The 13748-nt window shown below is 43.5% G+C and overlaps 1 protein-coding gene across 1 annotated transcript; it reads right to left on the reverse strand.

The window, feature by feature from the left end:
* Positions 1–267: 267 nt before the first annotated feature.
* LOC139480320 (uncharacterized) lies at positions 268–3972 on the reverse strand. Its single transcript, XM_071263374.1, has 2 exons — positions 2394–3972; positions 268–995 (listed from the first exon to the last, which is right to left on the reverse strand). Exons 1-2 carry the CDS (start codon positions 3646–3648, stop codon positions 451–453), a joined length of 1800 nt encoding a protein of 599 aa, XP_071119475.1. The 5' UTR covers positions 3649–3972; the 3' UTR covers positions 268–450.
* Between the last annotated feature and the right edge of the window lie 9776 nt (positions 3973–13748).

Consider the following 13748-nt stretch of genomic DNA (forward strand, 5'->3'; position numbering starts at 1 on the left):
ACTGCCGCTGCCCGGCCCCAGGTAGCCGGCCAAAGCAGATCCCACTGCCCGGCCCCATTTGCAAAACCATTGTGCGGCTCCCGCCGCGGACCCAACTGTCAGCTACCGCTTGACAAGACGACTTCCGCCGCCGGGCCCATATACGTGGCAACTGTTTGCCCCAACGTATGTTATTCTACGATTCCCCGGCTGAAAAGTCGGGAAAGACAAGGTTCCCACTGAGAAGCAGGTAACCCTGGAAAGGTTCCCGCTGAAAAGCAGGTAGCCTTAAGCACGAGTATTAATTTGGAAGCAAGTTAATTTGTTACTAGCAGTGTAGCCCACAAGAACCCCGCCACAAAGCACCAGAGTGCTACCCCACACCCACGGCCACGCGATACGCGGAGATAGCATTGTTGCCCGGCTTGCTTATGTACTGAAAGGAAACACTAACCTGTGGAGATAATATCCTTACTGGCGCAAAACGAGCGCCAGGGCATGCAATAAATTGTCCGTAAACACACACAGTCCTTTGTCACTGAGGTGGACGCCCTCCCAGGCGTACCATGTCTTGTCAGATGCCAGGATCTGGGGATGTGGCACTGTTGTACCGCCGAGCTCTTTGACTCGGTTGGTCAGTCGGCGGTTGATATTCTTCCGCATTCCCTCGATCTTTCGTGGATCCCTGGCATCGTGCCAGTAGCGCCTGGGCAGCATTGAGGATACGATGATCTTGGTGTCAGGAAGCTGGAGTTGTATCCGAAGGATTGATGCCACCATGTCAAGGTAGAGTTGGCTGCCTTTGACCGAGCACAGGTTGTTGGAGCCCAGGTGAATGATGAGGGCTCTGGGGCTGCGCCGTGTCGCCTTGACCTGTGTATCCAGAATGGTGTCCAGCTCCTTCCACCTCATCCCCCCTCGTGCCAGCCATAGCATCCTCGGTTGGTTCGGGCTGGTGCCCTTCAGGAGCAAGTACTGCCGTGCCCTGGCCATGTAGCTGGATCCCACCATCCAAACTGTAAACAATAAGAAGTGTAGTAAGTACCATGAAAGACTATTTGATTTAATTGTGCAACATTGAATTTGTTGGTAAGCGTATGTAAGCATTGTAGCAATCTGATTTCCACCTGCCGTATTGTTGTATGAGGTGTTCAGGCACCCCGTTCATGGCTGCTGATGTGGCTGCCCCAATGCGGAAGGAGTGCGAAGAATAGCAGGCCGTGTTTATGTTGCTGTGTGCTAAGGCCTTTTTTAGGAGTGCCTGGAATTGGTACCTTGTAACGGGGAATGGTCAAAGTGGACGAATGCATGTTGTGGGCCGGAGGGGCGCGCCTCCAGGTAGTGCTTGATGGCGACTACCGGACATAGCGGATTACCTGGTATAGGTGACATTGTAACTGTTGTCCCCATCCTGTACTGATCAGACTTTGAGTGTGGTAAATGGATTGAAAGCTGCTGGGGGTTGCCCGAGAAGCTTAAATTCTGGATGGCGCAACCTGTTTTTGAGGGTCCAGTTTGGACGAGTTCGCTAACCCTAAAGAAACCGAAGAATGCTGTGCAGTAGACTGCCTTGAACAGCCTGGCTTCATATGCTGATGAGCATACGTGAGGCAGATTGTTGGTTACTACCTGCAGCAGATCTGCAGTGATTGGTTTTCTGGTGTCCGGTCGGCCCGCTGATTTGTGTAAGCCTGTTACAATCTTGCCTACCAGGAAATGGTTTGTACAGTCGGTGAGCCCGTGGAATTTGTGGTGTGAAGACAGCGCTGCAATGTAAGTCTTGACTGTGTTAGGGGAGTGGTGAGTGACTGACAGATAAGCAATAAAGTTTACGACCTGATCCAGCGGGACTGGCCACACCTCTTGTAGCTGGTGTGCGGACCGGAACTGGTGCAAGGCATTGATGCCTGTTTGGTAAGTGGCCCATGTATTAGTAGACAGAGATTGTTGTAGGAGTCTGCCGGCTTCCTGCCTCAGATCAGCCATATGTTGCACGGGTTAGGTGTGGGGTTCTGGTCCGCGGCTGGTGTTGCCTCTCGGAAGCGTTTGAGCTGAAACCTCGAGAGAGCATCGGCAGTAGTGTTACTTTGCCTTAAACATAATATTATATCGGAGACACTGCAGGATTAGGCGACGGAGTAGGCTCATCACTCTGGGGGCCTTGGTTGACTGCTTGTTGATTATTGTTACGACGGCTTGGTTGTCGCAGTAAAAGAGGACCTTTTTGTTTGCGAGTTGCTTGCCCCAGATTTGGATGGCCAGTGTGATGGGGAACAGCTCCAGGAGCGTCAAGTCCCGTGTAGTTCCATCCGACACCCACTGGGGTGGCCATGCGCCGTTAAACCATTTGCCCTGCATGTAGGCCCCAAAGACGGCGCCACCCGCTGCGTCTGAAAACAGCTGGAGGAAATCGCTGTCCACCCATAGTTGGTCCTGAAACACTGAAATGCCGTTATAACTCGTAAGAAATGTTAACCACATTTGTAGGTCTTCCTTGACCCAGCTGGTAATCCTAATGTGGTGAAATGGTTGCTTACCTTTGCTAAGCAGATCGATTAGCCTGCGGCTGAATGCCCTTGCCATTGGTATAGCCCTGCACATAAAGTTAAGCTTGCCTATGAGGGACTGAAGGGCCCTTTTTGTGACCTTGATGTTACCTGTTGACAGGATGTCTTGGATTTCCCTTGTTGCCTCCTTGATCTTGGGCTCTGGGATTCTGATCTGCATTGCAATGGTGTCGATTTCCAGCCCTAGGAATGTCAGTTTGGTTGTGGGGCCCACCGTCTTGTCGTGCGCAATAGGAACCCCAAGATGTCCAAGTGTATTCACGCATCCGTTGAGGTTGTCTGAGCAGTGGCTGGTGCCTGCTGTGCCCCCCGTTAGGAAGTCATCCAGGTAATGCATGACCGGACACGTTGGAAGATGCGATTGCATGCACCATTGCAAGAAGGTACTAAACGTTTCAAATATGGCGCAAGATATGGAGCAGCCAAATGGTAAGCATTTATCGAAATAGAACTCACCTTCGAATCTGATGCCTAGCAGCTCGAAATCGGATGGGTGGACTGGTATAATTCTAAAGGCCGACTGAATGTCGAATTTTGGTAGTAATGCTCCCTTTCCCAGTTGTTGCACCATCTGGGTAGCTTCATCAAATCTGGCGTACACAACGGAGCAGGCCTCTGTGTCTATGAAGTCATTTATAGATTTACCCCTGGGATAGGATAGATGGTGAATTAGACGGAATTCCTCCGCATGCTTACCCAGGTGCTGACCATATCCTGGCTGCTTCTTGGGCACCAGGCCTATTGGGGATACTTGGAGGTTGTCTAGGGGGGTGTCCTTGAAGGGGCCCGCCATCCTGCCAAGGTCGACTTCCTTTTGTAGTTTTTGTTTCACGTAGCCTGCCGTATCTTGGTGTGTGGCTGATCGCAAGTTTCGTGCCAGGCGACCCGTGCGGCTTCCCTGGAACTCGAGCTTAAAGCCAAAGCTAAAACCTACCCATAAATAATTTGCATCTCTGTAATTGACCCTAGCATATTGGCGTAACCAGGGTGCCATTTCATTGAGATCCACGGGGGAAGGGGCCACTGAATTTACCTGCCTTGCCGGCTGGTTTTCTGTTAGGAAAGGGCTGATTGGGCTTGTATGGGGTCGGTTGGACCCCATTCCCTCGAAAGCAGGTCCTAGAGCTATGGGAATGTTTGCCACACTTACCGCATTTGTGAGTGTACTTACAGTTGACCCTGCTACAGCCAAATTTATTGAAATCCCAGCATACCTGACTGGCGATGTCCCCCTGTACGCGTGTCATTGCGCCCCGTCCGCCTGATTCTGGTTGTAGTACCGGCTGTGTTACCATGTACTTCAGCCACAACTCCCCGTCGATGTTGTCCCAGCGTCGTGAGGGGTCCCTTGACATTCTGTGTCGGAATTGTTGGTCGTAGGTTGACCAGGCATCCCCCCCGAATCGAAGTGCCGCCGTTCTTATGGTTTCCATGTAGGACAGCAATCCCTGGGTTGTGCGGACCTCGGAGTGCCAACTAACTTAAGTACACATGAAAATGTGGAAAGCTGAAGTCCAGCTTGCCAGGGACAGGCGCTTTAGTTGCTGTTTTATTGGTTTAAAAATTACCTTACCTGAGGAGTCATACGCCATGGTAATCGTACCGTCCTCGTGACTTCCCTCGGTGTTTGGTAGTATTGTGCCGAGGTCGACATACTCGCCACGCCAGATTTTTTCCCTCACCTGTTGTTCGACGTGCGCGTCTATTCCGTCCGCACGGAAGGAAAGGGAATCCCCGTATCCGGCGATGTGATTGGCTGGGGCCGCGTCACCGTCGGCCTCGTTGTGCGCATCGGGGATTCTCCCTATGTTGGGCGAAATGGCGGGAGAACTAAAACCAAGCCTTACCTGTTGGTTTGCGCTAACCGGGCCGGGCGCTGAATGTTCCAGCAACTGGAGTATTTTTCCCAGTTGCTCGTTTACCTGGGTAGCCGAGTTGGCAACCTGCGCGGCATTTACAAGCTGCGCCGATTGTACGTTAATTCTGTTGCCACCTTCGATATTTCCGTAATTGGCCTTTTTTTTTCTTTTTTTTTTTGTGGGAAAGCGATTAGATACAGTGACACACGTGTGTACTTGGGGAAGGGCTGCTCGCGAATGACGGACTAAGAAAGGGCGGGATGATGCTTGCGCGGGATTATTCCCCGGGCACGGTGCCGAGTGGTGGCCCGGGGTGATTGAGTTACGAGGGGTGAATGGGTTACAGACGTAATTAGCCCATGGTTTGGATACGCGCGATAAAGTCATTTAGTAGTTAGTACTAAATGTAACTATTTTAAATAAAAGTATTGAAATGGGGTGCACTATAACAAGACTTTGAAAGATGGTACTTGTTGTCGGCATGGCACCTCAGTGGGCTAGCATTATTAAACCAACATTAGTTATGACGAGTACAAACAGTTCTACTTAAACCGTTCGCTATTAGTTTATTATTTCTAGGAGAATTGTGTTTTGAACGCAGCATGGCCACATATTTACACTAGTCTTTCATGTCAGGAGAAAATATATTTCTATATTTCTCGATTTTACACTTTTCCCTTTCCCCTGGACATATAATTAGTATTCATTTGTTGTTGCTACTTTTTAATAATGATAATTCTGAAACGTCGCCGAGGAGCCTGGATTCGTTTAGAATGTTTTGGAAAATACCCAAACACGAACGCCGAAGTGCACTTTCCGCCATATTGGATAGTGTTGACAAAAATCACGTTTCACGTGTGCGGGTCATGAAACGCCTATTAGGTCAAGTACATTCCAAACTGAGCTGCGATACATGCATCTCTGAATTCCTCCTACATTTTAGAATCAAGTGACAAATGGTCTTTGTCACCAATACAAATTATCGAGATGACATCAAGCGAAATAAATTAGGGGTGGAAACGAACACTGTGCTCAGAAAACTGTACTTGATGAAATGTAAACAAAGCAAAATTCAGATTTTCCACTCTCCCATTTTGCGAGATCAATTCGTCTAATTGTTGCATACATTGGCTGACGCGTTTGAGAATATTCATAGGAACAGTATCGTAGCACGAATTATGGAATTAAAATTATATACATAACAATGATCAGGGAAATTCAACAGAAATCGTAAAAGTTCCCGTCTTGTGTGACGCCATGATTGACGCAAAGTCACGCACAACGACGACGGTAGTTATCTGCATTTCTGACAAATTCTCTTTGTTACATTGGAAAACATAAAAACAAATAACAGTAAGTAATTTGTCTGATTGTTTCTGATTACTTACATGACACATTTATGTATATACGATCAACGAAAATCCTCCTCTGAAAATCCCGGGAACTGTTGTCAGTGAACACGCTATTTTGTAGAAGTCGGTCACCGACAGTGATGTCATACGGTAGTAAACATTGTTGTACATATTTGGTCATTTCTTTGAGGTGACTTTTTTTAAGTCGGCATCATGCGGGTTCTTTGATCTTATCTAATTTGCACTATCATGATCGCCTTTGTAATCCACAGATGGCGGAAACATTTTTAGGTTTAGGTGTCGGGTCACATTATTTATGAATAGCAGTACGTCGGTGACGTATTATTGCGCCACTACGATCATGAGAACAGACAAAATGCATCGAGTCGATGCTAAAAAGGTGCGATTTTAGGGTGTGTAAGAAACAGTTTACAGTAAACAGTAAACAGTTTACTACACTCGTGCCTGTCAGATACCATTTATTGCACCCTTACCATTAATTGTATAATTTGTATATATTTGAATTTTTCCTTGTGCTTATTTAATATTTTATTATATTTTTAAATTACGATGTATAGCTCTCGATTTGAGACGGAGATACCACTAGCATGAAAATCCTTGCACAGTGTAAATGTATTGCTCGTATGTTCGAGGATACACATTCCCTCACATTCAGTGTAGGCTTAGTTACAGTCGGATTTTCGTGTCTTACTCATAAATCTAACAGAACGAAATTAATACTTACAGGACCAATTGCTACCAGGATACGTGAAATACATATAAACATTTCTCAATGGTTGCGTTAGAAACTAACGAATCGTAGTCATAGAAGCATATTCGAAAGAGACCAACGAATCATACCTACAACCTGACTGTGAACATACATATTCTCATATTTGTTTTATAAGTATGAACTGTTATATTGGGTGGCTTCTGTTTGCTGTGTATTCTTGTGTATTATTTAGGATTGAAGTGATTGCATTTTGGCTTCTGTTTGCTGTGTATTCTTGTGTATTATTTAGGATTGAAGTGATTGCATTTTGATTGCATCTGGTTTGCTAAAAAAAAATCATCCTTCACGTATTACACATACCTATTCGGAGTGGCCATGCCTATCTTCAAATCTGCCAAGCAGCACAGCAATGAATTCTGTGGACTCACCTACAGGCGTATGTCACTGACCAAAAGATAGCTAGGCTGACTAACTAAGCTCCTGGGTCAAAGAAAGTTTGATTTTGAATAAAGGTAAAACAAACAAACAATGGTAATTCGATGTTGATGTATTTGATACGGTTATGACAGTTGTGTTTTGGACCTTACATTTGCTGTGTTTCGGCTACTGTTTTCAGCCGACCGCCTCCGTGGTCTAATGGATTAAACGTCTACCCGGAGAGAGGAAGGTAGTGGGTTCATACCATTAGACCTTAAAAGGTGATACTTATACCCCGTGTAGCGCTCGGCATTAAGGGGCTAAAACAAGAACTGGTGGACTCGGAGTCAGTAATCTGTGTCTGAGTGGGATAGTCATTTCTTTGATAGGCATTTAGAAGTTGGAGTATTAAGTAAGGATAATAATTTATTGATGTACAACTTCATTTTTACAATTAAGAGCGACGTTTCGGTGTAGGTTCTAACACTGTTATCAAGCTACACCGAAACGTCGCTCTTAATTGTAATAAAGAAGTTGTTCATCCCTGTTTCAGCCAAGTAATTCTTTGATAACGTTTGGATTTTGGGGTCAAATCCAGTTTTAAGGAGTACTTTCTTTTGCTTGGTAGATTACGTAATATACTTCCTTGTTGAGACAGATATCTTGCGCTACTGCTTGAGGGTGTAGCAACTCACTTCCCTGTAGTTTAGTGGTCATATCACACAATGGAGAAGTACCTAGGGACTGCAGTCATGTTGGGCATCTTCCTTGGACAGTCTTCCTGTAAGTTAAGCTTGCATATTTTTATCAGCTTGGTATGGCATGTCGACGTATTAACATATGTTTATGCAAAACAAGAGGTCACTGTCCAACACCGCAGTGTATTTGGCGTAGTGCTATATCACTCACTGGAACCTTGTGCCATGATAATAAAAGTTGGACATATATATATATATAACACCAGGGCAGTGATATCCGGGGTAGCTCAGATAGCAAGAATCTATATCCACGCATCTCATGGTATCACACACCTTGATATCACACACCACGATATCACATATCACGGTATCACACACCATGATATCACAAACCCCGATATCACACATCACGGCATCACACACCATGATATCACACATTATGGCATCACACATCATGGTATCACAAACCATGGTATCACACACCACGATATCACACATCACAGTATCACACACCTCAATATCACACATCACAGCATCACACACCACGATATGACACATCACAGTATCACACACCACAATATCACACATCACAGCATCACACACCACGATATGACACATCACAGTATCACACACCACAATATCACATATCACAGCGGGGCGGTCAGGTAGCCTAGTGGTTAAAGCGTTCGCTCGTCACGCCGAAGACCCGGGTTCGATTCCCAAAATGGGTACAATGTGTGAAGCCCATTTCTGGTGTCCCCCGCCATGATATTGCTGGAATATTGCTAAAGGCGGCGTAAAACCATACTCTCTCACTCACATCACAGCATCACACACCACGATACCACACATCACGGTATCACACACCACGGTATCACACCTCATTGGTGTCACACGCCGAGATATCACACATCACAGTATCACACACCACGGTATCACACATTATGGTATCACACGCCACGATATCACACATATTGGTTTCACACACCACGACATCACATTTTACGGTATCACACATTATGGTATCACACACAACGATATCACACATGCGGTATCACACACCACGACATCACATTTTACGGTATCACACACAACGATGTAATGCTGCCATCTATTCACAGCGGGTTTGGGTGAAGGCAGCTTGAAATTAACAGGTATCGTAAAACACAATATCGCCAAACAGATAAACCAGTTGTTGTGACGTGAAACAATGTTGAAAACAATTTCACTAGTTTTGAGGTACAATCCTCTTTTTACCAGGATTTCGAAAAGCGTCACACAACTCTTGATCAGAAGTTGTGTTATCGCCGTAACAATTTTTACGGCCGCAGTTAAGCTTTCAAAACGTTTAATGGTAGACAAATGGAGGACATTTCCAAATTTGACACGTCAGTGACAAAAATGATATCCGATGCAATGCTACATATTGTCTTGTACCATATGTTCCCGTATTTTCAAGTGAACAACTGGCTTTGCTTGTTTGTGTTTGTAACTGGTGCCGCCGGTGCGACAGAATACCTTTTCGCGAACACCTGTTATCATCACTATTTGACAGTGATTCACATGTTCATGATAGAGTCCGAATCGTACAATCAACTCTGTTTTTGACAGATTTTTTATGAATATGGAAAGGGTCTTGTCGCTCATATTTTTATTCAACATTTCATTCAATAAAGTTCACATCAACTTCTACGAAATTGTGTGTGAACTGATCAGCATGTCACACTAACTCGCCGTTATATACAGCAACCACGATCATATCACCATTACTGACGCCTTGACACGAACCATAGCTGACAGGGATTTTGTTTGTTGTTTAACGCCGCACACAGCAGTATTCCTGCTTTATGATGGTCGTCTGTAAATAATCGAGTCTGGACCAGACAATCAAGTTATTGATATCATGAGCATCGATTCACGCAATTGGGAAATGATGACATACATCGGCCAAGTCAGCGAGCCTGACCAACCGATCCCGTTGGTCGCCTCTTAGGACAAGCATAGGCGCCTTTTACGGCCTATTCTAATATAACCCGGTCAAGCTGGCAGGAAAGGGAATGGATACACATATTATAAATACCATACTTTGACTCGTTGAAAGCCATATTTGTTGTCGTTTGACTATTAAATGTCAACATATAGTTTTCACGATCGAAATATAAAGTCCCCGGGAAAAAAAACACTTCTCATATTACAACCAAATGTTGTCAAGGTAACTGACTCAACGAAACAGATGTTCTGTGTTGTGTGCAGAATGTAAAACAAGAAACGTGTACTTCAGTGTAGAGAATTTGGTGTATATTTGGTGATATCTGTGACATTTGCTTCATGCATGGTAACCTTGTAAAAAGCAAATACTGTCTCCGAGCCCGAGGCATGAGATAAAACTCTTCAATTGTTTCCTGCTATAAGGTAAGCTCCCCACTAACAAAGTAGCTGATGCAAGTGATGTGTATCCTGGTGACTTTTGGTGTGATGTCTGCTCTTCCACTAGATATATAAAACGTCAACGCCAGAGAATAACCAGTATCGATTATCTGCCGAAACAGATTCCATTAGGCATTCAAGTCGAAATACTGGTAAAAGTTCTATGAATCCATCACTGATGATCATGAAATCAAGCGCCAGTGAAAAGGTTAAGTATGTCATGCTGTGTAATATGTAACTATTCGTTCATGTCAATGTTTCCATAAAACCTTTGATAGTTCGTAGCCGTGAATTAATCCACATGGAATATAATATGGCTTGTGCACAAATATGATCATATCAACGAGTTCAATAAACATGTGTGTTTTTGTAACTCACAAACATGTCCCGTGTTGTTAAAGGTCGAATAAAAGATTTTCATAAACCGTTTTAAGAAACAAAGACTTGCTAGTTGAATGATTTTTCAAAGATTATAGATTAAGTGTCATTACCTTGTATTTGAGTGCACATACTTTTTTAGCCTCTCTGCTGTAATAAGATCTCAGTGTTTTTATCAATTTATCATTACTATTATTGCCTTAATATTGACTCTGGCGCAATTTAATCTTTAGGAAAAATACAGGATGTTTGAATCAATTTTCGACATACTTGATGTGAACAATTTTGGTACACTGTGGTCCAGTGATGACATTTTATATATTTTTGAGATTCTGCTTGGAGGTGTGCCGTCTTCTTTGACAGATGGTCCAGACTGTCTCAGGTCAGATGAGATGACAGAGATTAGTAAAACTGTGTTGATTCTGTGGCAAAATCTACTGAATGTACACCAACTGAATATTTTATTCAAAAACTGGTTTCCACATGAGATATCGCTTGACCACTGCAACATCATCACTGACAAGATCTCAAATAACATACGCAGTATATGTACGGTTCACTACATTAATTGTTTGATCACAGAACTTTGTATAAGTGAGATATCAAATAATATCACATTAAAGGTGAGTATGTTAACTGAGAAAGACATCAACGTAAACCACGCATCAGTACTATTAAATTTAGATTGATTCAAAAACCTGAAGACAGGGAGAGATATATTGCAAATGTGACATCAAAACTATATGGCAGTCATTAGACTTTTAATTCTAATCCCGGTTGTAGACACGTGACCACACGTGGTAATTGCTAGAAAAATGGACTTTTATTGATAAGCGCACTAATTTGCTTAATTTATCATCGCGATTTTGAGTGATTCTATTGCAAGTGGACTATAGAGCACAATCTCTAGCCATTGGTATCGATATGAAAACATGGTAAATCACATGATAGACTCTATAGGTCCTGCAGAGTCCGTGACATGTATAACGGCTGCTCATGGCCGTTTCATACGGCAAGGCCATTCCCCAGGCCTTCCATGCCCATTTGGTGGACTCCATGCGTCGCCGATGCACTGCTGTGATTCACGCACAGGGTGGTCATATCCATTATTGACTTTGTGACTTTGTCGTTTGACCCCCTACTCCATTTTGATCTTCTGACGTCATCGTAACAGATGTTGTTCAGGTCCCGTTGACATTTTCTTATGGTCCGATCATTCAGCTGCTACAGCGTCTGCATCATTTTGTTCTTGCTGTGTTGTATTTCAATCCAGAATATATTTTCTCCGTGCACAGTTTCTTTATGTGGCTAGTATACATAGCATAATAAAATAATGTGGACGAAGCACACATATGCATGGCTCAATTGAAGATCTGTCATTGTGTTCTTCTGCCATTGAGAAAGGGTTTGCCGTTTACAAGAGGAACATGCGTGAATACATCTGTCTGAGATGTCACACACAACCGACCAGGTAATGCGACTTAACTGACTATAAACGTTCGTTTTCCAACCTTGCCGAACTTGGTTGGAATTATGAAGTTATATCTTGGCTGGACTATAGTCCATGCATAGTCCAATCACAATCGCGAAACGAATTCGACATCCGCTTCGCGTGCAGATTACAGTCGATTACACGCCAATTCTGTATCAACAGATATTTTCGGGATCTTTTTTCATGTTTTTTATCAAGCTGCTCACGTGATACAATGCACTTCGCGAAGTAACACCCGTTTTATCACAATATAGATTTTGATTTTCGATCAGATCGTCAATTTGTTTGAAGCAAATGCATGTGATATGAGAGTCGGTAACTGATTCGTCAATAGGAGGGTCATAGGAAGGACATAACTTATAATCTCCACTATTGGCGTAACGATTAAACCCGAAATTTCAGCCCAGTTCGGCGAGGGTTGTAACTGGAGATGTACAGTCAGTTAACTCCCTTGCCTCGGGAAGATGAGCCCAGATGACCAGACTACTGTCTTTAAGATGGAGATAGAATGGGTTTTAGGCGCAGTCGAAAATGCTACTTCTGAAGTGGACCAACTTTTGTAATTACTGTATTTTTTCACCACAAAATTGCGTTAAACAATTCATAAAAATAGGATCTGGTCTACATCGAGGGATCCCCATATTTGTCATCGAGCCGGTCGGACTGCGGTTATCTGTGGTACTAGAATAGGTATAAATACGGACGACAGACAATCACAAATCTTTGTGTGGCTGTCTTATAAACAGATTGTTTATTCAATCAGGTCTTGTGTTGTTGTGTGGGTTGGTCGTGTACAGTGGTACCTCTGCTAAGTGAGCTGTTTCCCCAACTCTCGTAATACACTGTATTGTATCAAGATCACATGAACTAATCAAATCTCATCATTCTGACATGGATGTATTATTAAGTATTTTACCGAGATCACATGAACCAACTAGATCTCATCATTTTGACATGGAGTTATGATAAAGTATTTTATCAAGATCACGTGAACCAACCGTACCAGTTCTCATCATTCTCACATAGGGTATGATGCAGAAATGCGTTGTATTGTTTGGTAAGTACATTTGCGTTGTATTGTTTTGTATGTACAAATGTACAAATGTACTTACAAAACAATACAACGTATTTCTGTATCGCCATTCAACAAGGATAAATCATGAAGATCCGGGTTAGAATAGGTCTTGAGAAACCAATCCAGTTACCTTGACAACATTTGATTATAATATGAGAAGTGTTTTTTTTCCCCGGGGACTTTTTTCGATCGTGAAAACTATATGGTGATACATAATAGTCAAACGAAACAAATATGGCAAACAGTATTGTATTTATAGTATGTGTATCCTTCCCTTTTCTGTAAGTTTGACCCGTGAAGACCCGCGTTAGATTAGGTCTTCAGCCGTAAAAAGCAACTATGCTTGTCGTAAGAGGCGACTAACGGGATCGGGTGGCCAGGCTCGCTGACTTGGTTGATGCATGTCATCGATCCCAATTGCGTGGATCGATGCTCATGATATCCATTACTGGGTTGTCTGGTCCAAACTCGATTATTTACAGATCGCCGTCATATAGCTGGAATATTGCTGAGTGCGGCGTTAAACAACAAACCAACTAACCATATACAGAACATTTTCATTGGGCCATAACATTTCACAAAAAGGGTTGAAGACAATATGCTCTTGTGGGTTACAAATGTCTAATTTCGATCTGTTTATCATAAAAAAACGTGCTTGTCCATATCCTCAGACAAATGTTAAATTACCATGCCGCGTTTGAAACACTTATTAATGTTGCCACTTATTTGCGTCATGCGGAAAATGTGACATAAATCTTTATCTTACTATTT

The sequence above is a fragment of the Haliotis cracherodii genome, unplaced genomic scaffold (genome assembly GCF_022045235.1).
Source record: "Haliotis cracherodii isolate W230 unplaced genomic scaffold, xgHalCrac1.p SCAF_4, whole genome shotgun sequence".
NCBI classification, from domain to species: Eukaryota; Metazoa; Mollusca; class Gastropoda; order Lepetellida; family Haliotidae; genus Haliotis; species Haliotis cracherodii.